The 24,515-nt window shown below is 43.0% G+C and overlaps 3 protein-coding genes across 5 annotated transcripts in view; 1 reads left to right on the forward strand and 2 right to left on the reverse strand.

The window, feature by feature from the left end:
- Positions 1-5,365: 5,365 nt before the first annotated feature.
- LOC136676643 (FH2 domain-containing protein 1-like) lies at positions 5,366-12,596 on the reverse strand. Its single transcript, XM_066653773.1, has 15 exons — positions 12,522-12,596; positions 12,242-12,323; positions 11,390-12,104; positions 11,058-11,235; positions 10,899-10,960; positions 10,706-10,808; positions 10,548-10,633; positions 8,547-8,647; positions 8,332-8,402; positions 8,143-8,250; positions 7,825-7,895; positions 7,611-7,728; positions 7,336-7,503; positions 6,823-7,052; positions 5,366-6,292 (listed from the first exon to the last, which is right to left on the reverse strand). Exons 1-15 carry the CDS (start codon positions 12,594-12,596, stop codon positions 6,187-6,189), a joined length of 2,274 nt encoding a protein of 757 aa, XP_066509870.1. The 3' UTR covers positions 5,366-6,186.
- Positions 12,597-18,027: 5,431 nt separating this feature from the next.
- On the forward strand, positions 18,028-23,740 carry si:dkey-125i10.3 (proteoglycan 4). Of its 2 annotated transcripts, none has more exons than XM_066659515.1 (7): positions 18,028-18,043; positions 19,820-19,862; positions 19,946-20,054; positions 20,239-20,577; positions 20,676-22,424; positions 22,560-22,665; positions 22,752-23,740. In XM_066659515.1, the coding sequence occupies exons 2-7, from the start codon at positions 19,853-19,855 to the stop codon at positions 22,872-22,874; spliced, it is 2,436 nt and encodes an 811-aa protein (XP_066515612.1). In that variant the 5' UTR covers positions 18,028-18,043; positions 19,820-19,852; the 3' UTR covers positions 22,875-23,740. The 2 variants fall into 2 exon arrangements, with proteins under 2 accessions (XP_066515612.1, XP_066515619.1); XM_066659522.1 differs by lacking the exon at positions 18,028-18,043 and adding an exon at positions 19,433-19,612.
- A 123-nt stretch (positions 23,741-23,863) lies between these two features.
- Positions 23,864-24,515, reverse strand: part of plp1b (proteolipid protein 1b) — an 8,756-nt gene continuing 8,104 nt past the window's right edge. Inside the window, exon 7 of one of the 2 annotated variants that reach the window (XM_066659535.1) lies at positions 23,864-24,515. This exon is cut by the window's right edge and continues 999 nt beyond it. The gene's annotated coding sequence lies outside the window, so the exon portion shown is untranslated. The other variant, XM_066659543.1, reaches the window with a different exon arrangement.

The raw sequence follows: 24,515 nt of genomic DNA on the forward strand, positions 1-24,515 counted from the left end.
AGGAAACACTCGTTCTCGTGCAAACACTGATGCCAGGGATGCATAGATAGTGTTTAGCAATTCTAGACAGTAGAGGAAACTCTTCCTCATGAAATCTCCACCACTGGAGAGGGTCTTCTGAGAGAGTCAGTGGAGGAACTTCCAGGTACTTCTTGAGCTCCTCTTCAGCTGTGGTGATTTAGGGAGGACACTGACCTTGGTAAATGTCTTTCTTAAAAGAATAACCAGTGCTGATTTTCTTTTTGGAGAAGGAGCTTTATCTTGGTTTGCTGCCAGCCCCTGGTGATGTTGTGTGTGTGTGTATATATATATATAGCTGCAGCTTCACTTATTACTTTCACATGGATCTCCTGACACTGCCCTTCAGTGTGAAATGATAGTGTTTTGAATCTCGGATCCAAGATAGAAGCAGTATACAGAACTGTCTTACTCTGCTCACTTGTGAATCTCTTGGCTAAATCTTCGTTGATTGCTTTTTTCACTTCACGGACAACTGGCGTATCACAGAAGTCTGCCTGTGTGTCAAGAAGCAGCTGAACATACAATGGAGCGATTACTGACAGAGTTGGTGTGGAGTCCTCTGACATTATGTTGGTGGCATCTTCATGTCCACATTTTATCACCTGTGGTGAAAGGCGGGCGGCGCAAATTGCAGGCTGCTGCTCCAGAAATCTTTCAAGCATCTCATAACAGCTGTTCCATCAAGTAACAACATCTGACTTTACCTTGTGTGGTGGTATTCCCAATAGTTTTTGATTGTCCTGCAGCACATGACTTGCTAGTGGGCTGCGGTTAAAAAAAATGATCAGATTCTCCTGATCCTGGCTAAAAATCGTACCACGGTGTTTAAGTTTAGAGCTCGCTGAGCAGCAAGGTTCAACGAATGGACAAAACATGTGATGTGTGTCAGGTTCTCCAGCTGTGCAGCAGCAAGCATATTTGCAGCATTATCTCTGACAATGACGACGTAAGTGATGTTAAGCCCCCATTCCTCTGCTACAGTGTGAACCATGGCATTCAGGTTTACTGCGGTGTAACGTTCACTCATCGCTCGTGGCTGCAAGACACACGACTTCATCTGCCAGTCAATTGTAATGAAGCGTGCCGTAAATGTGACAAACAACTCAGTGGCTCTTGAAGTCCAGGAATCACATGTAAGTGCTATTCTGGTGGCATTAATCAGAGCTTCTCCCACTTTATTCTATGTTTCATGGTAGAGTTGTGGCCCTGCTTTATCGCTAAAAAAGCACTGTGAGGGAATATCGTACCTTGGGTCTGGCGTATTAACCATAAACCTAAACCCCAATGCCTTCGACTGAGCTGTATGGTCGTAAATCGTTTGTGATACAGCATGGAGCAGGACATCTTCACAGCCCTTGGGGAATGAGCTGGATAATTGTTGCATTGCTCCAGAGTTCGCTGGTCTGCTGCTTTTGGCCGCTTTTCAACTTTTTAGCTCAGGGTGATGTCACACCAAATGGGCCCACTCAATTTTTTTCAGCACCCCTATTTACAACCTAAATTAAATTAAATACACTACAAAGACAAGATATCTAATGTTCAAATGGATAAACTTTATTGTTTTTTTGCAAACGTTCACTCATTTTGAGGCCTGAAACACGTTCCAAAAGGGTTGGGACACGGGCTACAAAAGACTGGGAAAGTTTAGAACATTCCACAGGTGAACAGCTTAATTGGAAACAGGTGAGTGTCATGACTGGGTATAAAGGGATCATCCCTGAAATGCTCCGTCGATCACAAGATTGGGGGGTTTGAGATTCACCACTTTGTGAACAACTGTGTGAGCAAATCATCCAACAGTTTAAGAATTTAGATTGCAAGGAATTTATATTTTTCATCTTCAACTTTTTTGGAATGTGTTGCAGGCCTCAAATTCAAAATGAGAGTGAATGAGTGAATATTTGCAAAAAAAAAAAAAAAAAAAACACTAGTGTATCCATTTAAACACTAAGGATCTTTGTAGTGTATTCAACTGAATATATTTTGAAAACTATTTGCAAATAATCATATACTGTTTCTATTTATGTGTTACACGACGTCCCAACTTCATTGGAGTTGGGATTGAACATACAATACCCTGATGCCATTCATGTGCCAGAGCAACAAGAATGTGATGCAGTTTTATTGGAACAACTAAGCATGTGCCTCTGAAAATGAACATGTCTTTCACTGAGAACTCATATTGTAGATGAAAGTAAGGTAATATTTCTGGACAAACAGCTTTGGAGTTTGCTGGCCAACATTTAGCAACCTGCTGGTGCGGTGCATCTAGTTCAGTACATGACTTTGAAACAGACTCAAAGTCAGATACTGACAAAGCATGGAATGCAGCAGTGATATGCAATCAGGCAGGGAATGCAACCATTTCTGGTTCGACATCTGTACGAGAGTCAGCCTGAGCAGGCAACGGAAGCAGCTGTGGAGTTTTGTCTGTATAGTACATCATATTGAAAGCATAACAATCGGACAGACCACTGTGCAATGCGCATTCCAGTGCAACCCTTGCCTTTGGATGTAAGTAATGTTGATTGTCAGGGCCTGATGATCCATACGTAGAATGAAATGATGACCCCACAAGTATGTACGCCATTTTTCAACTGCCCAGACACAACCCAATGCTTCTTTTTCCACTGCTAAATATTTAATTTCAGGTTCAGATTCAGAGTCATGGATGCAAATGCCACAGAACATTCTGTGACATCTGGGTGTATCTGTATCTTTGGGTACCAGCCCATTAACCCAAGAAAAAAGCACAGTGTAGTCACATCTGTAGGAGCAGGAGTATGTAGGACCGCTTCAAAGTGTTCTTTGTCTGGTAAAATTCCTTCAGCGGAAACAGTATGCCCCGAAAATCTGAGACTGAGTTGATTGACATTTTTTCTTCATTCAGGTGCGTTCCAGCGTCTTCTAGCCATTTCAGAACAACCTTCAGCCACCTATTGGGCTCAGCAACATCAGCCCCAAGTATTATAATGTCATCAAGGTAGTTGTGTACACCTGACAGTCCTTCCAAAACATTTGACATTAACTTCTGAAATACAGAAGGGGCAGAAGCTAGCCCACATGGTACACGACAGAAACGAAAAAGGCCATCATGCGTAATAAATGCAGTAAGATGCACTGGCCACCTCAACAGTATTTATCGTTACACTTATATAGCGCCTTTCTAGACACCCAAGGAAGCTTTACAATCCACATTGCTCAGAACACTCAATCCACACACACACACTGGCGAGAAGCGGCAGCCAAATGCGCACAGCATACTCTCGACCAGGAACGACCGTCCACCTGGAGGACTGCATCGGGCACTAGGGTTTAACCCAGGACAGAGCGCCAATCCATATCTGGGCACATACACATTCACTCACACATACAGACATTCATTGACATACACACTCATTCACTCACACACCAGGACATTTATTAGAGAAGCCAATTCACACTCTTTAAAAAATAGTGGTGATGCACAATACGTAGGCACTTGAAGGAAAATGGGCTGCGTGGTCGAGTTGCCAGAAGAAAGCCATTACTGTCCAAATGCCACAAAATATCTCGCCTACAATATGCCAAACAGCACAGAGACAAGCCTCAAAACTTCTGGAAAAAGATAATTTCGAGCGATGAGACCAAAATCAAACTTCTTGGCCACAACCATAAACGTTACATTTGGAGGGGTTTCAACAATGCCTATGATGAAAGGGACATCATTCCTACTGTAAAGCATGGTGGTGGATCGCTGATGTTCTGGGAATGTGTGAGCTACAAAGGCACAGGAAACGTCAAAGTTGAAGGAAAGATGAATGCAGCACATTATCAACAAATACTGGAGGCAAATTTGCACTCGTCAGCCCGGAAGCTGCGCATGGGACGTACTTGGACGTTCCAACATGACAACGATCCAAAACACAAGGCCAAGTCGACCTGTCGTTGGCTACAGCAGAACAAGTGAAGGTTCTGGAGTGGCCATCTCAGTCTCCTGACCTCAATCATTGAGCCACTCTGGGGAGATCTCAAGCGCACAGTTCAGCCCAGGAATTTACAGGAACTGGAGGCTTTTTGCCAAGAAGAATAGACAGCTTTACCATCTGAGAAAATAAGAGCCTCATCCACAACTACCACAAAACACTTCAAGCTGTCACTGATGTTAGGCGGGGCCATATTAAGAACTGGGGTATGTGAACTTTTGATCAGGGAAATTTGGATGTTTTTGGTTGTCATTATGATTTAAAAATCATAATAAAATCCCTCTATTCTCTGGGACACTAAATAAATGAGAAAATGTGTGTTTAAATGTGTGTATGTATGTGATTAAATATTTAGGTGTATGTGTGTATACTTATGTAAGCTGGATTTCAAGGAATTTTTACATGAATATGTAAGCAATATTTTTTTGTATTGATTAATAAAGTTAAAAATAATATAATAAAAATAATATAATAATCTTTTGAGCACAACGGTATCAACGCTTCTCAATGCATGGTGTGCAGTAGTGACACCTGCTGAGCAAAAACAGGAACTACTATTATATTGCAGAACTAAACAAGTTATAATTATAACTTGCCAAACTAATCGCAGCAGGCTTTCACTAATTTTAGTCTGTGCGTACACCTGTGCATCAAAGCAAAAACATCTTCATTCTGGGCAAGATTTCCTTTTTAAATATTATTATTTATTAATTTTTTTTTATTAATTTTTTTTCATGAAGAAAAAGCAAAGCCAGTGTTGTTCATTAGCTTTTCCATTTTAGATTTATGAAATACCAGCATAGTTTTGAAAATGAAATGACATTTTAATTTTTAACCTGTTTTGACCCATATTTGAGTGAAAAATGAAATTGCCAATGAAGTTATTTCATATCATGTTTAATTTTGTCATGATATCTGCACACATATTTGGAAAAAGAAATGGCAAAAGTGGTATTTACATTTTCATTACAATTTTAATTTTGGTAGGATTTACCTCCCATACCCTCCCTCCCTCCCTCAGAATACTGCCTCAGTAGACAGTATTCCAGTCATTTCACAGACAGCCTTCATTTTAAGCTGATTTTATTGAGAACATTGAACTCTTACTTTTACACAATTGTTACAAACTAACAGCAACTTACACTTAGATTTCACACTTACACAGAAAAAATGACAGCATACAAAGATACCTCTGCAGATTTAAGAATGTACACATTTAATTTACATAAAGACCTCATTCATCACATTGTCCAGACTCAGCCAGCTCCATCTCTGTTCACTCCCTCTGATCAAACCCCGTCATTCTGCTCTAACACTCCATCAACCCCTCCATCTTTAATCAATCCCCCCCCCCCCTTTACCTGCACCCTTGCCTCCTGCTGAGTTCTTTCAGATCAAACGTCGGGTGCTTACTGTCTGTTTTGGCTTGCAGTAGCTCACATTGGCCTCTTGAGGGAGATGAGCGCTGTGATGAGGGCCCCCTGTGGTTTGTGTTTAATATGGAGGCTAAAGAGTAATTAAACATATTTCCTAAAATTCTTAGAGACCTAACACAGTGACAGTGTGCGTTTTGGTTCCAGAATAAATGAAAAAATATCAACAATAAAACACTTTCTATTACAGGACTGGAACACATTCGGTGCATTAGCTTCCCCTAGGGGCCTGGATGAGACAAATCCATGCTGAAATTTTATGCCAATATCTGTATATATTAGACCTGAAGGAAAATCCATTCAATTCCAGAAAAAATCCATTACAGCGTGTGCTGCATGAGCGCTGGCGTTAGCAGAATGCTATTATTAAGACGGTGTGATGTGTGTTTTGCTGACATTGGAGTCTGTGAGTTGCTTTTGTTATTGTCTCTTTCCCTTTACCCTTGTAGCACACTTCTGCTAACACTAGACCTGGACCTGGCCACGACTAACAATGAGCTCTCTAAACTCCTCCCTTTCCCTTTATCCATCCTCACTCTTTCTCCTGGATCTCCTTTTCCTACCCTTGCTCTCTCTCTCTCTCTCTCTCTCTCTCCTTTTTTGTTGCTCTCTTTATTCCATTTCCTATCTCCCTCCATCTCTTTCTCTGTGTTTGGACTCTGGGATTGGATGCAGATGAAGAGGGTGGAGCTTTTCACTAAGTGATCCTCTGCAGTTAGCTTACAATCAGTTAGCTTAACTTTGCTTAGCCTAGATTCAGTTAGGGTCTAAAAGGGATTAGCATCACTGTTAGCCGCTACACTGCAGAGAAATGTGGCTCGGATTCCTTCTTTTTTGGGAAGAGATGCATTTTCTGCTGTTTTTTCCACCACACTGTAAAAAAGAAACAGATTTTAACATTTACCACAGACTTATGGTTCTTTTCCACTGCATAGTCTTTACTCCACTCTCTGTTTGGTCCCTGGTAGGTTTTCCGTTATCTCAGCACCCCCATGAAATATAATTTCTAACAGGAACAGTGGGCTTTGTAAACCCTGTGGCTGTACCAAAACAATGTTGCAGGTAACATAAGCGTTGTTTACTCATTGCATAGAGCTCTTGCTGCATTCTTTCATCTGCCACTGACCCAAGGAGCATTTAAAGACCAGAGCGTAATTTTATGAACTGCAATTGTGCAGCTCTCTGGGGCCAATCAGCGCTCTACAAGGCTCAACATGGTTTAGTCCATACTTGGCTCGCTTGAAACCACAAGAGAGCAGGGACTAAAAAACTACCATATTTCAGGAGTTGTAGGATAGGGACGAGTAGAGTAAGAACCCTGCGGTGGAAAAGTACCACTAAAGCTGCTCAGCAACAAATACTCTGAATCACAGGACAGTGTGAGCCAGTATCAGTAGATTAACCTGATTAAAGTTGAACGCTGTGGTTTCCGCCGGAGTGTTGACCCCAGGCCCCGCCTCCTGGGTGTGGCCTCAGAAGCCAGAAGGACTCTCTCTAGAGCTTCATTATCACACTGTAGCCCCACCTCAAGGGCAGAGAAGGAAGCGATAGAATGCCGATTCCCCACCCTTTTCCTCTCCACCTGCAGTCGTGCAAGACGCCATTGCTCCATCTGCTCTCGCAGAACATTCTCCTGAAAACAGAAAACACCAGGTTTACCTCTTAACATGGAGCAGGGGGATGTGTTGCACTCTGTGTTTCCACCAGCAGGGGTCTAGTCCCTATTGTGTGCCTCATTTAAAGGGAAGAAATAAACTACATTTGCAGTCATCAACATTAAATATTTTGCAGAATTTTCTCTCCTGCCATCTTCATTTGCCCTATCAGTGCAACCCCTGATCAAACACAGTGCCACCTAATGTTGGGAGGTGTTTAAGGTGTGTGTACAGATGTGTGTGTGTGTGTGTGTGTATAACCTGAGCTGCTCTGAGGAAGAGCTGCTGAAAGCTAAGGAAAGTGGAACAAGCCTCCTCCAGTTTAAAGTTGCCATCATCATCCTCACAGAAAAACTCCAGCAGCGAACACTGGGTTCTCCGCAGAGAATCGACCTCAACCTGCAGCTCACAGAGCTTCACCTGTGCAGACTAAACACACACACACACACACACAGTTCTTGTAAAACAGCACTTCATATACAGTCACTACTGATCTGTATATGTGTGTATTTATTTATAATGGCGTGTGTGTGTACCTGTAGGAAAGATGTGGTCTGAGTGTGCAAATCGGGTGCATTTCCCACACCCTGCAGCAAAGAGGTGACTCGACACTGAAGCTCATTGAACTCTTCCTGCATGGCCTCCACTGATAATCTACAACACACACACACAAATATAAATAAATTCACAAACATGTAAGACAGACAGTTACACACAATTATAATTAAACACACACACACACACACTTACCTGGAAGCTGGCTCCACGTGTTTAAGTTTAAGGTGGTATGAGAGGATTGAGGGGTCTTTCCTTACTGCTTCCTGTACACACACACACACACACACACATTACATTTGTTTTTACCATATGCAGTTAATCATTGGAAACCTGATTGTAAACATCTACATTCACAATAATCTCTGAATAACAAGTTTTTTAAAATCTGTTCTTTGTGTGTGTCCCTGTGGCTGCACCATGCTCTGCCCAGCACACACAGCACGTACCACTGAGAGATAGGTTATTGATCTGGGATTGATCAGTCATTGATCTGTTATTCATGAAACATACCATGGCTACAAAGTGCAGGAGGGTCATCCCAGGGCTGTTAGACTTAGTGTCAGCCAGCTTCAGCAGAGAGGAGATCCTGAACCCGGCAGCGTTACCGGCAAAGCCTCCCTACACACACAGAAAGTCACAGTCAAAGATGAATACATGAGTCTCAGTGCTGAAATATTGTTTAAAAGTGAGGTCACTCACAGCGTTCATGTAATTACCAACTTTCAAAACCAGACGCAGAATAAAGTGGAGCTCCACACACTCCATTAGCTCTGAGAGAGAAATAGAGAAAGAACAGAGAGAGAAGGTAATTATCTCCAGATTGTCACAACTGGTATGTCCTCAGCATCATTCTGGCATTGGTTATGTCTGTGATCATTCGTCCTGTTACCGTAGGTCACCTGAAGGTCACTCACCTGTCGCTGCCATTGTTAGGCAACGAGCTGATTCCAACACAGAGGTCACGACAGAGTCAAACTCCTCCTGGAGAATCATGGCCTGCAAGCGCAGCCGAAACCTGCAAAGAGTTCAAGGGGTGGTAGGGGACAGGACATGTCCATGTCATAAAACCCTCGCTCCACATCAGGGAGGGGCAGCTGTTTACAGCCGAGTGTGATATGTGCAGTAGAGCAGACGTCTTCAAATCCGGACCTTGGATCAGTGGCATTCTTAGAGACCCTCTAAAGTTTCTTTAGCCCTCCCAAGTTGTAAAATGGGATTGTATCATGTTTGGAGACTGAAAGAAAGGCTCTGTAGGGAACTGATACTGGAGCTGTCTACTCAGGCTTCCAACAGCCTCAGAAATACAATCATTTTGTTTTCCAATTGCTATATTTTCTGTTACATTTGTTTCTATTATAGAAGCAAATGACTCCAGACAGTATCTTTCATGTTAAGTTCTGGTTATCTGCATGTTGTGTTAACTTCTGTTTCTCTGTTGTTTCTGCTCTTTCTCAACCCAGCACTGGTAAAATCCACAATGTTAGTTCCAGAAGGAAGTAAACTCAAAAATCTGTTCATTTTCTGATGCAGAGGGCCTTTTGAGTCAAGGTGAGCTCCTTGCAGCAGGTGGAAAACAAGTGTTTCAGCTCCTGAGAAAACATCTATTGAACAGTTCAGTAAAAATTATATTTTAAATATATACTTGTTTAAAATGCAATTTCATGAAGTTAGATGTTACTATATTTAGATGTTGTATATTTGTATATATATTATACAAAAGGACCATTTGAGAGTAACTCTCCATTCACTCCCATTCATTTCGTGTCTTTGAACCAATAATAATAATAATATATCCACACTGTTTTCCGATTACGACACAATCCAGGTTCTCTTCTACAGAAAATTGGTTTTTATAGTTAGAAATGAATGTTTGTCAACAACAATGCTACATTTGACGTGATAAAGCTGTGACCTCAAACACTAGGCTCTGTAATGGGGGGCTGTAATGTTGGAAAAGGGAAAAAGGAGATTTGCCCAGCACCGCTCACAACTGTTTGACAGGCTGGTGTCAGTGAAAAACAGTGTCTTGTTAATTATGGTGAAAAAAGTATTTTACATAGCAGTAAAACAGCTGTTCATGAAGCAATAAAACTGAGTATGTGACAGAAGTCTGCTGTTCATTTTATGAATTCTTGTAAGATGTCTTATTTCCCATAACCTTTGATTGACTCTTGTGTGACTTTCAAATCCATCTGGTTTTTCACTGAAGTTTTTTTTAATAATATCATTTTAAATAATATTTTGTTTTATACCTACCTCACATTATCATACACACTATTAATTTTTAAAATAGTACAGCCAATGTCTGGCTCAAGAAAATTATATAAGAAACCTGCTAAATGCAGTCAGAATAAATAAAACATGCCATTATGGGAATAAATAATATATGAGGAGAATTATAATTTATGATTTAAACCCTAGCATACATTATTGCATATAATTACAGAGTTTAAGAATGCATATTACACAGACAGCTTATGACTAGAACAGAAATAATGGTGATTACTAATGCCAAAATTAGCACAGCAGGCTCTCACTAACTTTAGTCTATGTTTACGCCTGTGCATCAAAGAAAAAATCTCCATTCTAGGCAAGACATTTTGGGGGGATTTATCAGAGCAGCTCCTACAGAAAACATGGCTGTTTGACCTGCAAGCCAGAGATATGAGCACTTGTGCAGTCTCTCACTTTTCCGGTGTTCATTGCACTAGAAGCCAATCAGGCAGTGACATGACTGACTACAGGTTTCTCAGTTGAAAACAGCTGGATAACTGGGTCCAGTTTATATACTGTCAATGTACTGCACCTAACTGGCCAGGTATAGAGTAATAATAAAATCATGGCCTGGATCCTGGATCAAAGATCAGGGTTTGAAGACCTCTGCAGTGGAGTACACAGAGAGCATGTTGCAATACCTTGGGATTTCCACCAGGTGAAGCATGAAGAGGTCAGCCTTCTGCAGATTACTGCGCTCACCGCTGTACGGCCTCAGCCTCTGCTCCTACAGACAACAAACGCTTTATTAGCTCTGCCCACACACATATATTTATACACGCACACCCACAGCATTCACCTCTTCAGGGTCAGGTAAGAGTTTGTAGAGTTCTGTGAGCTGCTCACTGCTGTAGTGCTGACTCCGCCCCTCTCTGACATCATTAATGATCTCTGCTGAAGAACTGAGCAACGCAGGAACACAACATAAACAACAACAACAAAAACCAATCCAACTGCACAAACAAAAGGAATCCAGAACTGGCCACACCCACCGCTTACAGTGATGCAGGAAAATCCCCACCTTCAGACTCCTGTTCACCTCCAGAACTGAAATCTGAGGACGAGAGGAATGAGAAAAAGAGAACAAACCCTGCGTCTCAAAACCAAACCCCACCGACCCGCAAGCACAACAGACAGACAGCCAGTCTCACCCTCTCCAGTGGGCTCCGTCCAGGTGTGTGTGTGTCACTGTGATCTCTGACTCGGAGGTCCTTGATGTTTGGACCCTGGCGCCGTCCAAAAAGTTTGTTCAGAGAACTGAGGTCAATCAGAAACTCTTCAGACTGGGTCCAGATGCTGTGTCTGCCCTCCACTCGTTCCTGAGAAATTCTATCCCAAAATACACTCCGAAACCGGCCAGAACCAAGACCAAGACCAGCGCTAAGGGTGGAACCAGGTCCAGAATGAGAATGGAATGTGGACATCAGGGAATGGGACAGAAGTGGTGGTGCAGGTGGAGGTGGTGGGGGTTGGGCTAGAATACTGGCTGGAAATAATGGAGGAGATTCCATGAGTGTCTGCTGTGCTACAGATGATGATGAAGGGGTTGGAGGTGGAGGAGCTGGGGATGGTGTTAAAGGAACTGGGGTTGAGGTTAAAGGAGCTTGGGATGAGGTTAGGGAATTTGGGGCTGATGGAGGTGACTGAGCTACGGGTGGGGTTAAAGGAGATGATGGTGAGTTTAGGGGTGTTGGGACTGATGAAGATGGGCCTGGAGAGTGGGTTAAAGGTGCTGGGGCTGGGTTTAGGGGTGTTGGGACTGATGAAGATGGGCCTGGAGAGTGGGTTAAAGGAGCTGGGGGTGGGGGTAAAGAGGCGGGGGGTGGGGGTAGGGGTGTTGGGACTGATGAAGATGGGCCTGGAGAGTGGGTTAAAGGTGCTGGGGGTGGGGTTAAAGGAGCTGGGGGTGGGTTTAGGGGTGTTGGGACTGATGATGATGGGCCTGGAGAGTAGGTTAAAGGAGCTGGGGGTGGGGTTAGTGTTGTTGGGCCTGATGAAGGTGGCGTGATGGCTGGAACCAATGGAGAGGGTTCTGTCAGAACGTTGGTGTGTTTTTCTGATGATGAAGATGATGATGATGAAGATGGTTTTTTTGAAGAGAAAAACAGTTTGATTGATGAAGGACGTTTCGATGATTTCTGCCCCATGATGAAGTTGTTCTGAAGAACATGTCCTTACTCTTCTCTGGAGATCTGAATCTGTATAAAGGAAGACAGACAGTCAGGAGCAGTGTGTGTGGCAGAGCAGACAGACGACAGAGTGACAGATTAAAGAGTGAGTGAGTAGAGAGCAGCAAGAGAGAGGAAAGAGGGTCAAGAGTTTTTTTTTCTCTCACAGTGGGTTTTAAGGTAGTACACACCCTCTTTACTGCAGCGTTCCGTTCCTCTTTTCAGGGCGCAGCTGGAGCAGTCAGAGTTCTTAAGGTTGAAAGAAGTTTCATTAACGATTACAGCCTTGCAGGGCGTCCAGAGCTTTTCTTTAAACAAATTATTTTTTACAACTTTTCTTTAAACAACTGATAAACAACTGAAACAAGATCAATTGTTGCTACTTTTTTCAAAAAGGTCAAGATTCACACCAATACCACATTAAATTTTCACAGAGAATCCTCTTACCTTCTCTTTTCCTGATCCTCTCTGCCCTTCAGACTGACCCCCACACAGTGAGCCTGGACTCTCCAGCCCCAACATTCACTGAGCAAGCACAACCTTATCACCTCGAGAGAGAGAGTCCACATCAATATCACCTCTCCCTAAGGAGTGAATTTTGTCAAAAGTTTTACAAAAGCATAAATAAATATGAAAGTAAAATTCTTAAAATTAAAAACTAAACGTGTATGTTGTGAATGCAAAACAGAAATAAAATATTAAATATATATATTTTAAATATACTTGGTTATCTTATTACTCTGAAGATATTTGATAATTATTTTCATTTGCATTTTACCAGTCTTTGCTTTAACAGTTTTTTTTTCTTTTTGCTTCTGGAATCTCTCTTTTGAAATGAGGGAGGGTCTTAAAAGTAGGCGTTCACTTTGAATCTCCATTGGTGATTGATTTTGGACAGACCAGGACGATAAACATCCTGCAGGACCTAGATCCATCCAGCCAGCTTTTCACAAGAATAAAAGTTCTCCGTAGCTAAGTGACGTCCTGTTGTTGCTGTTGAGTTGCAGGGTGCTTTGGTGTGTTTTTACTTTACACTTGTACTTTACGTTACGTCTCTTGCTGGTATGCCTTGTGCTCCTCTTACATTTACGGATACCAGCTTTCGAATTCGAATGAAGAAATGTGAGAATTAATAAACTTTTATTGAATTACAATGTGATTTTTAAATAATTATTTTATTCTAAAAGTGAATTAGCTCACACAGTGAAAACATTAGTTCCAGCTAAAACCAGAGCTGAGATCTCAGTGTTTAAACACTGACCTACTGCTCTAAGCGCCACCGCAAAAACAGAGCCCTGTAGGAGGGACAGTGACTCCATTGGCTGCAGCACTAATTGATGTACAGCTCATGCTAGCTGCTGATTGGCGAAATAAAAGCCACAACCTCTGAGAAGCGCGTTCTGTTTAGGAGCCGTGCAATAGCTGCCGCTCCCTCCGGCTGAGAGAGAGAGCAGCGGTCTCATACTATGGAACGCCAAGAGGGTCAAAAATGGCATCTACAAGACGCGTTTACTTTATAAAACGCCGAAAAATACAGCATTTCTTCCGGCGTGGCGCCGTTAATTACGCCGTAAAAGTATTAATATCGCCGTCTTTTACGCCGTTAAAATACCAAGGTTCAAAACACCGTTTTGAACCTCCAGGAAGCCATGTTTTACGCCGTTCCAAAGCCAAATCGACGGCGTTAAAAGCGGCGTTTTAAAATAAGATATTGAGCTCCACATGCCGGCCATGAAAGCCAATCCATTTGAACTTCATTCGTCCAATCACTGACTGAGAAGATCAGACCAATTCAGAGCTCATTCATCTGCTCATAAACATTGTTGAGTTTGTTATTCCAAAATATAAAAATATACATTTAAGATTTCTCTTATCAATCTTATTTTTTTTGTATTTCTTGAGCTTTAAGTAGTAAAGTCAAATACCTATTCTTTGTGCAGTTTTTCTTTTTTTCTTATATATATATATATAAGAAAAAACAGCATAAAGGAAAGTAATTAAAGCTCTACAAAACAAATACAACAAGACTATATTATTTCCAAAATACTAAAATGCAAGTTAAATAATAGGGGAGATAAATCTTTAAAATTTTAATTTTTATATTTGGAATAATATTGCAACCCTGAAATGGACCCTGAAGTGGAAAAGATGTTGATGATGATGATTTGGAGTAATAAACTTCATACAGAATGATTGAGCTCTGTAGTGAACTGAGGTGGCAACACTACTTGTGCATATTCTGTCAACAAATATCAGACCTAGCCACCTGCATCAAATGGGCATGCAGTAACAGCAACAGCAGCAGCTCCCTCAGGTCCTAGTGTGCCCAAGTTTCATAACATTGTAAATATAAAGACATTGTTGATAATGAAAGGATTTGTGGGGCTAAAAGACATGTTCTCTCCATGATATATATATATATATATATATATATATATATATATATACACATATACATATATATATATATGAGGAGAAAGGAGAAACCGCCAGCCCTGCCAGCCTTTTAGTGCAGTGGGAACATTTAGTCACACAATGGTAATTCATGTCTGTCCAGAAAATGTTGTTGTTAGGGTCTCTGGCAATGGCTGGATGAACAGTGATCTGTTCCTTGAGTGGGGTCAGATGTTTACAGAGCAGCTGCCAAGAGATGACCCAAGGCCCCATGTACTCTTGTTGGACAGCCGTAGTGACCATGTGAACAATTTGGACTTCCTACAGCTGATGAAAGCCAAACATGTGCATGTGATGGCTTATCCATCTCATACCACACATGACCTCCAGCCTGCTGATAAAGCACTTTTCAAAATTTTGAAACAATTGGTATGAGGAAGGATGGTCAGGGACAAGAAGTATGACAGGACAGAAGCTTCTCCCTGATTTCCAGACTTGGCAGAGGATTCCAACATTTGAAAATGCTCAGTATGGATTCAGAGGAACAGGGATGTTCCCTCTTATCAAGAACCTGAGCTGCAAATTGCAATGCTCCAACATTTACATTCAGTGAGGATGTAGGGGTTAAGCAGAGTTCCTTATACTATGTCTTCACTCCTGAGCATGAGACCCCACACGACCAGGAAGAGGGTGCACAACCCCCAAAGTCTGGGATTTCTATAGAGGTCAGTACAAGACTGTAATCTTCAATGAGTCATTACTCATTCCAAAATGGGAAAAGGGTATCAGGACTTGATACTCCAGAGTTTCTCTTAAAACTCTTGAAAGAGGCATTGGTGTCCTTTAGGAGGCTTACATGGGGCTTAATGTTGTAGCAGAGGTGTTGGATTTGGTATTAAAGTTTAAAGTTGCTGGTTTTCTTTACTCTGTTTTTGCTTGGTTTGACGCTGATATGAAGTCTTTTGGTTGTGGGCAGACCACACATCTTGTATGTGCCTGCCCCGAAGGGCTTAATACTGGTACTGATGGGTCGGGGAACGCTGAGTGGTCAAGGCACATTGTGAGGGTGGTTTGCCAGGGCCTTGTCAGCCATGGTAGAGCCCTTCTCAGCGGGGACATTTATGGGAGTGGCTGCTGGGGCCACATCAGCGTGTTAGATCTCTCCTTTGCAGGGCCCATTGTGAGAGTGGCTGCTACGGCCGCATCGGCCACTTTGAGGCCCTTCTCAGCAGGGGACTTGTGTAGGGGACTCTGTTGGTGCAGAGCAGGAGTTCCCTCATATGGGCTCTCAATTCACAAAAGGAGAGTCAGCTTTTTCTTGAAGCTGTACGAGAACAAGTACACAGCGGCCCAGGAGGTGGAGGACATGTACCTTCAGAACATGACCAGGCTCTCGCAGCAGGCAGCAGCACAACTGGATGCTAAACTCTCTTTGGGGGAGCTGCATGAGGCCCTCCAGGGAATAGAGAATGGTCAAGCTCCTGGTATCACCTATCAGTTTTTAGATCAGATTCACCTATCAGATTTACAAAGCCTTCTGGTCAGTAGTAGGACAGGAGGTACTGGACATTCTTCAGTACAGCGTAGAGGAAGGTAAGCTTCCTCTGATCTGTAGGACAGCAGTGCTGACCCTGTTACAGAAAAAAGTGGACCTGACGAACCTGAAGAACTTGCATGCTGTGTCTCTGCTGTGCACAGACTGTAAACTGCTCCCAAAAGCTTTGGCCTTGAGACTGGCGTAGACGATGGAGCAGGTGGTTGACTTTGACCAGTTGTACTGTGTGCCAGGTAGGTCTGTCTTTGATAATATTGACTTATTTCCTGATGTTTTGGATATCTCCAGGCTATTGGGCTTTAAGACCGGTCTGGTATTTTTGGAGCAGGAAAAGGCTTTTGACCTTGTTGAAGTTCTGGAGAACTTTGAGTGTCTTAGCCATGGTCAAGTTTCTGTACAGTGGCATTGGTACGGCAGTGGTATTTCAGTAAATGTTTTAGTTCTCTTTAGAATCCTGAAGTTTGACCTGAGAACTTGTTCTGTTTTAAAAGAGAAACTACGCTTTTGTCCACTCTTTAAGGCTTTGTGCCTTATTTGATCTTTTATTATTTTTACAAGTGCCTTTCGTGTCTTTTGAGGAGGTATGATGCTGTGGCAAGGCTGTGTGTGATGATGAGCTCCACTATGCCTCCCAGTTAGAACACACAGCTCGGCCCTGAGTTACTCTCTGTTATTTATTTGATTTTTTTTTTTCAACTACATGTATTTTATAGCGAATCTATGACACAAACAACTGAATTTAAATATATTTTTTATTTTCCTCTTTGAACACATATAATGACTCAGTGTTTGCTTTAGAATACTTTTTTAAAAGCGGTGGCAAGCACACTCAACCCCACCCCCCCCACCCAGGGCACACACACACACTCCCAACCCCCTCAGGCAACTGGTGCAGCACCAAAGTAAAGCAAAAACTACATACACCACACAATACATTTTACACACTATTTATTTTCATAAATTCAATTGCATAGACTATGGCCTTACTTACAGCACTTCATTTTCCTCCGGGTGACTGTCTGTGTGGTGTGTTCTCCCTGTGTCTGCATGGGTTTCCTCTCGGTGAATGTCTGTGAGGAGATTTGTGTGTTCTCTCTGTGTCCTCCCATGGTCCAAAATCACACGTTGGAAGGTGGATTGGTGACTCCATAGGTGTGAGTGTATGCATGTCTGTTTTGGATTGTGAAGGACTGGCGCCCCCTCCAGAGTCTCTGCCTTGTGCCCAATGATTCCGGGGAGGCTCCGGACCCACCGCGACCCTGAACTAGATAAGCAGTTACAGCCAGTGAATGAATGAACGAATGAATGTAAGAACAACACATAATACATTCAATAATTTCATTAATTGCAACAATATTCTGTGATAAATTACAAGTTAAAACACTAGTAATTTTCTGATGGGAGGAATAAAATAAATATGTGTGTAAGTTAGTGTAGTATACATGACAAAATGGATAGAGGAATCTTTATTATAATTAATTAACTCAGTGTAATTTTGATTATTTCTAGATTAAAATCTCTTAATTAGTCCATGTTAAAAATGAATGTAAACAGGCTCCATTCATTAGGCAGTATGTGCCAAACTGAAAGCAACATTCGGAATGTTTTCAACTAAAACCTAGCTAGTTTAATCTACCTTTATGGCAATTGTGAGTCAGTCATGCGTGAAACTTCAGGAAGAACAGATAACAGCAAAGTTTTCAATGTTAAAAATGCTCACACACACACACACACACACACACACACACACAACCACTCACACACACACACACACATATTGGGGCAGTTGAGGGTGCAGGGGCAGGTGAGGATGATGTTTCTGTTTCTCTGGTGTTAAATCTTTCAGTGCTGATGATTATCTTTCATATCATTAGCATTTCTAACATAGCTTAGAGTGTGTTTGTGGTGCAGGTGGGAGGTGTGTGTGTGTGTGTGTGTGTGTGTGTTGAAGTGATCAGACTGGTATATCTGTGTGACAGACCTCATTCTGGACATTATCTTTCAGAACCAACACACACAGGTAAGAGTCTCTCTCTCTCTGTCTCACTCTCTGTCTTTCTCTCTCTCTCTCTGTTTTTTACTTTTCTAAGGCAAATTCAAAGTGCAAATGTGTGTGTGTGTGTGTTATGGATATTATTTATGGCGGTTGTGGGTCATTTGTGACTAGGGTAAATATCCCCCACTGTCCTCATTCTTTTAAGCAGCTTTCAGAGGAGGACGTCTGGTTCTATTCACCTCCACTGTCCTCTGTTCTGACTCAGGAAGGGTTTCCAGAAGCAGAATTCTCACAGACTGCAGATCTGTTTTATGTGTTCATCAGGGATCTGCTCTGTCCTGCGTATTTACACAGCTCCTGCCATGCCGTACATGACCCTCTCCCCATTTCCTCCTTCTCCCATCCATCTCCTCCTCTCCTCCTTCTCCTCCACTCCATCTCTCCATCTCATCGTCCTCACCTCCTCCTCTCTGCTCCTGTGATTAGTATTTACTGTGTGTGTGTGTGTGTGTGTGTGTTTTTAAGTGTGTATGTGTGTGTGATGCAGGGAGAGTGCGAGAACAGAGGGTCCTATTATTTAGCTCATGTGCTGAGAGACACTGGGCACTCTGAGACCATCCCTCTGTCCATAGCCCAGTCAGTCAGTGCTGTGGATGGAGGGGCGGAGCTTCACTGGGGCAGTGTATGGGGTTTGGAGGGCAGTCGTGGAGATGTTGTCCCCTTATGCTCGGTGTGACCAGAAAACTTATAACTTCTCTCGCCCAGAGAGAGAGAGAAAGAAAGCGAGAGAGAGTGAAAGAGACAGAGAAAGACAAAGATAGTGAGAGCAAGAGAGAGAGAGAGCGATTGGGAGAATGTACCGGTGCTTGTCCTTTCACATTCTTTTACTCAATCTCAGGGTGGAATGCTGTTGAAATTCCAAGATCCAAAAACCACATTCCATAGGTTCCAACCCCTCCTCCGTTATCGCTGTTACACTTTCATTCTAACTCTCCATTACGGTTTTGTTCTATTGTGTTTCCGTTTCTTGTCTCTGCAATAGATCGGACTGTCAAAGTTCTGAGGGGTCCACTAGTGCCCCTGTGTGGTTCCCACTGCTAACGCAGATCCACAGCAGTCTCTCCTCTGTCTGACACCAGAGACACATGTTCACAGATGTGCAGTCACCCAGAATCCCTCCAAATATGCAGACACCCTGAAGGCGCAGCAGTCCTTTTTAGTTCTCATACCTTCCTTCTATTAATTCATCATTCCCGCCTGATTTAACTCTCGTTCTTTTATTGTCTCCTGAGCGCTCAGGCATTCACCCACATTCTTTGATTTGCCCTTCCTCAGTTATTCTCTCTTTCACTATTTCTGTTTTACTTCTCCCTCTCATTCTTCTTTTCTTTCTCTCTCTCTCACTCCCTCTCTCCTCATGAATTCATGCAACGTATCTCAGTACTATTCCAGACTTTACATGGAGGAGCTGTGTGTGTGAACTGCAACATTGTCACAGACAATCCCCGGAATGTTCCGGAGCATCACACTCTATCTCCTCAACCCACTGCACCGGCTCCACTCCCTGCCTGACCCATGTAGAACATTCCAGTTGTGAGAACACATCATACGTAACATCTCCATCTGTGGCAACATGTGTGGAAGGATGACACAAAAAAAAAAATGACCTGATACTCCGGACTATTTCTGTCTAATATTTTGTCAAAACAATCTCTCTCTCTCTCTCTCTCTCTCTCTCTCTCTCTCTCTCTCTCTCTCTCTCTCTCTTTCTCTCTCTCTCGCTCTGGTTCCACTGTACAGAACCCTAAGGTACCACTGAGAAGAAGCCTGATCATGTCCAGTGGTATGTTAAACAATCTATTGTCATTAATGCTACTGAGCATGTGATGAATGTAAATGCTGATGTGTGTTATGTAACCGATCCAGATGTGAACCGGCAGGCAGTTTTGAGCAACACTAAGGTGCGGAGGGTACTGAAGAATGATGGCAGCTGGATCCGCAGGAGCACCGAACAGCTGGATGATGGGTTGCCATGGTAACAAAAACTGCATATACCTACACAACACAGCTGCCTTAACTTTCCAAGAAAAAAATTACAGCCTCCTGTTGGATTCCCAAAAACTCACTTTTTATCTCTCTTTGTCCTTCTCTCTTTCTCTTGTTGTGTGCCTACCACCCCTCTTTATCTCTCACTATCTCTGTCTCTTTTTTATCTGTAGTATGGCTCCAGTCTCTATGAAGCCATTGAATTTCTCTAAAGGGAAGTCAAGCCCTGTCCCTGAAAAACCGGAACAGTCAATCCCCACCACCAAAAACCCTGCCCCATCAAGCTCTGCCCCTGAAAAACCAGAGCATTCAAGCCCCATCCCCCAGGGCCCAACCAAATCAAACTCTGCCCCTGAAGAACCTGCAAAGTCATACAACATCATTAACCCTGCCCCTGCTTCTCTAAACCCCACCATTCAGAGCCCCACCAATCCACAGATCAAGCCCACTTCCTCAGGTGTTCATGGTAGAGCCACTCGCTCCTATGTGTTCTCAGCACTGAAGAAGTTTGAGTAAGTTTGATCTATGCTGTTAATTAGTAAACTACTAATGTTAATTTCATAATTTTACACAAAGTATATGCATGTGTGTGTGTGTGTGTCTATTTTAGGCCTGAACCTACAAACACTACTGCAGTTATATCACCTGTTGAGCCAAAGAATTCACCTGTAAAGGACACACCTGCAGCAATCACACCTGTAAAAGAAACACCTGCAGCAGTTACACCTGTAAAGGACACACCTGCAGCAGTTACACCTGTAAAAGAAACACCTGCAACATTTACACCTGTAAAGGACACACCTGCAGCAGTTACACCTGTAAAAGAAACACCTGCAGCAGTTACACCTGTAAAGGACACACCTGCAGCAGTTACATCTGTAAAAGAAACACCTGCAGCAATTACACCTGTAAAGGAAACAGCTGCAGCAGTTACACCTGTAAAGGACACACCTGCAGCAGTTACACCTGTAAAAGAAACACCTGCAGCAGTTACACCTGTAAAAGAAACACCTGCAGCAATTACACCTGTAAAGGAAACAGCTGCAGCAGTTACACCTGTAAAGGACACACCTGCAGCAGTTACACCTGTAAAAGAAACACCTGCAGCAGTTACACCTGTAAAGGACACACCTGCAGCAGTTACATCTGTAAAAGAAACACCTGCAGCAGTTACACCTGTAAAGGACACACCTGCAGCAGTTACACCTGTAAAAGAAACACCTGCAGCAATTACACCTTTAAAGGAAACAGCTGCAGCATTTACACCTGTAAAGGAAACACCTGCAGCAGTTACACCTGTAAAAGAAAAACCTGCAGCATTTATACCTGTAAAAAAAACACCTGCAGCAGTTACAAATGTAAAAGAAAAACCGTCAGTGGGTACACCTTATAGAGAAACACCTGCAGCAGTTACACCTGTAAAAGAAGCTCCTGCAGCAGTTACAACAGTAACAGAAACAACTGCAGCAGTTACACCTGTAAAAGAATTACCTGCAGCAGTTACACTTGTTAAAGAAACACCTGCAGCAGTTACACCTGTAAAAGAAACACCTGCAGCAGTTATACCCGTAAAAGAAACACCTGCAGCAATTATAACGGAAAAGGAATCACCTGCAGGAGGTACACATGTCAAAGAAACGCCTGCAGCAGTTACACCTTTTGAAGAAACACCCGCAGCACTTACAACTGTAAAGGACACACCTGCAGTAGTTACACCTTATAAAGATCCCCCTGCAGCAGTTACACCTGTAAAAGAAACACCTGCAGCAGTTACACCTGTAAAAGAAGCACCTGCAGCAGGTACAACTGTAAAAACATCTGCAGAAGGTGCAGCTGTAATGGAAAAACCTGCAGCAGGTACACCTGTACAAGAAACACCTGCAACACAACCTTTTGATGTTAAAGCACCTGCAGCGAAGTCATCTGAATTAACAATGTCTGCAATAGAGTCTCCTGTGACAAAAACACCTGGGGTGCAAACACCTGCAACACACGCATCTGCAGTGGAAACACCTGCAACAAGGACACCAGAAGTTAAATCACCTGTGGCAGAGATAGCTGCAACTAAGATACCTGAAGTAAAAACACCTAGAGTACCTGAGGAAAAAATACCTGTGAGTTCACCTGCTATTAAAGAAGCTGTTGTAGAAACACCTGTGGCAAGAACATCTCCACCTTCACCTGCATCGAAGGCACCTGAAGTAGAAACACCTGCAATTAACCAGGAAAAACCTGCAGCAGAGTTGCGTCCTCAGGTGTGCACACCTGTCTCAGAACTGAGAGCAGAACCGCAGACTGGATCAGGACCATCTGCTTCTGAAGGAAAACCAACTGGAGGAGTCAGCAAATCTCAAAACAGGTGAGTCTGGATATTCATATGGTCTGTTAGTGGTAAATACGTGTGACGCGTGCTGGTGCGGCCCTCTGTTGGCCACAGCTGGAACCATTGAAAAACTATTAAATTGATTTCTCTCTCTCTAACCCCCCAACCCAGTGCTCATGGAAAGGTGCTGTGTTCGTTCTGTGATGAAGCTGTTGATGGAAATGTGAAAATTACCCTCAACACTCCTTCCATCTGCTGCCACCCAGAGTGTTTCAAGGTATCAACTCAACTGAGACCGTGTTTGTACGTGTGTTGTGTTTATGTGTGTGTCATTTTCATAGTTGTGTGTTTATGTGTTTACAGTGTAATACGTGCAGTAAGCTGCTGGGAGACCTGCTGTTCCCCATATTCCACAGCAAAGGGAGAGTCCTGTGTGAGGCCTGTTATGAGAAAACTTATCACCATGACAACTGGCTCCTCCCCTAACAGCCACCTCCTCTCCCTGAGAACTGCCTCCTCCCCCTGAAACCTGCCTCATCCCCATGACAACAGGCTCCTCCCCATGACAACCAACTCCTGTCCATGACAACAGCCTCCTCTCCATCACTACAGGCTCCTCTTCATAACAACAGACTCCTCCCTCAGACAACCACCTACTCTCCCTCACAACCATTGCCTCTCCATAAAAACAGCATCCTCTCCCTGACAACCACCTCCTCTCCATGACAACAGCCTCTACCCCTAACCACCACCTCCTTTCAATGACAACAGCCTCTTCTCCCTGACAACCACTGCCTCTCCATAACAACAACTTCCTTTCCCTGACAACAACTGTCTCTTCATAACAACAGCCTCCTTCCCCCGCCAATAGCTTCCTCCCTCTGACAACCGCCTCCTCTCCCTGACAATGCATCACACTCACTTGTCCACCATCTTGACCAGTTACATCTAATCTCTGTTGTCATGACGACCAGATATAAGAAATACGAAAATGTAATGAAAAGTTACAGAGAAAATGGGAGCCATTAGCTGCCCCCACCCCAAAAGCTGTGACAGGAGACCCCACTCAAATCTCTCTTCAGACCTGAACACTCTCTCCACCTGCGGCTCTTACAGCGCTAAACACAGTCAGCTTCCAGCAGCCAATCAGCTTCCAGCTGTGTGTATTAGGTGATGGGTTTCATCTTTCTTCTCCAAAATGCTTTTAAACTCATATCACTGTCCCTAAGCTGTTAAAATGTAACACAGCCCCACAAACTCAATTAAAACAAGGAACTACAGAAGAATGTGTGTGTGTGTGTGTGTTTGCGAAAATCTCAGACTATAGACACTTGGCAATAACACCAGGGGGCGCCAAAAGCAGTCGTCACTGTGAAAGAGTGGCGCTGAGTGCTGATCGACTGGTGACGTGCGCTGATTGTTGAATGAATTTGCGAAATAAAACAGTCCACACTAAAGTTTGATTAAAGGACATTAGTTTAATTTTGAGAGATTATGAAGAAGCCACAAATACACACTTCATCATCATCATCATCACCTTCGCTCCGCCCCAGCGCCGAAGCTACACCTCCGTTTAGTTTCTTTTGTTTTATTTAGGTTTTTTTTCTAGCACCATTGCTGAAGAGATTCTCCAAACACGCATACATATATATATAAACACACACACACACACACACACACACACACACACACACATCAGTGTTAGAGCAGATTTAAATGTTTCACTTCTGTTTAATTCAGACGCTGTGTTAACGCATCAGCACTTTCTAAAAAAATGCAGAGTAGGGAAACAGCATATGACAGGAGTAAGAAAATGTAAGTTTATAGATGCATAGATAAAGGAAAAATAAGGATAGAAGAGAACGAGTGAGTGAGGAATTATAATAGAGAAAAATAGGGGTTAGAGGGAAGGAGAGTGAGAGGTTACTTTGGGTCTGGGAGAATGTAGAGAAGATGAAAGAGAGCGAGCAGGGGAAAAGCAGAGGAAAACGAAGAGTAGCTCCGCCCTTAAAACGAGGTCACGCCCCCATGACCACAGCCTAAACCAATCAGCTCGCCCCGCAGTGTGGGGGAGTCACTGAGCGGATTTCTGTTTGTTTATTTGTTTGTTTGTTTGTTAATTAACTG

This window comes from Hoplias malabaricus, chromosome 2 (genome assembly GCF_029633855.1).
Source record: "Hoplias malabaricus isolate fHopMal1 chromosome 2, fHopMal1.hap1, whole genome shotgun sequence".
Taxonomy (NCBI): Eukaryota; Metazoa; Chordata; class Actinopteri; order Characiformes; family Erythrinidae; genus Hoplias; species Hoplias malabaricus.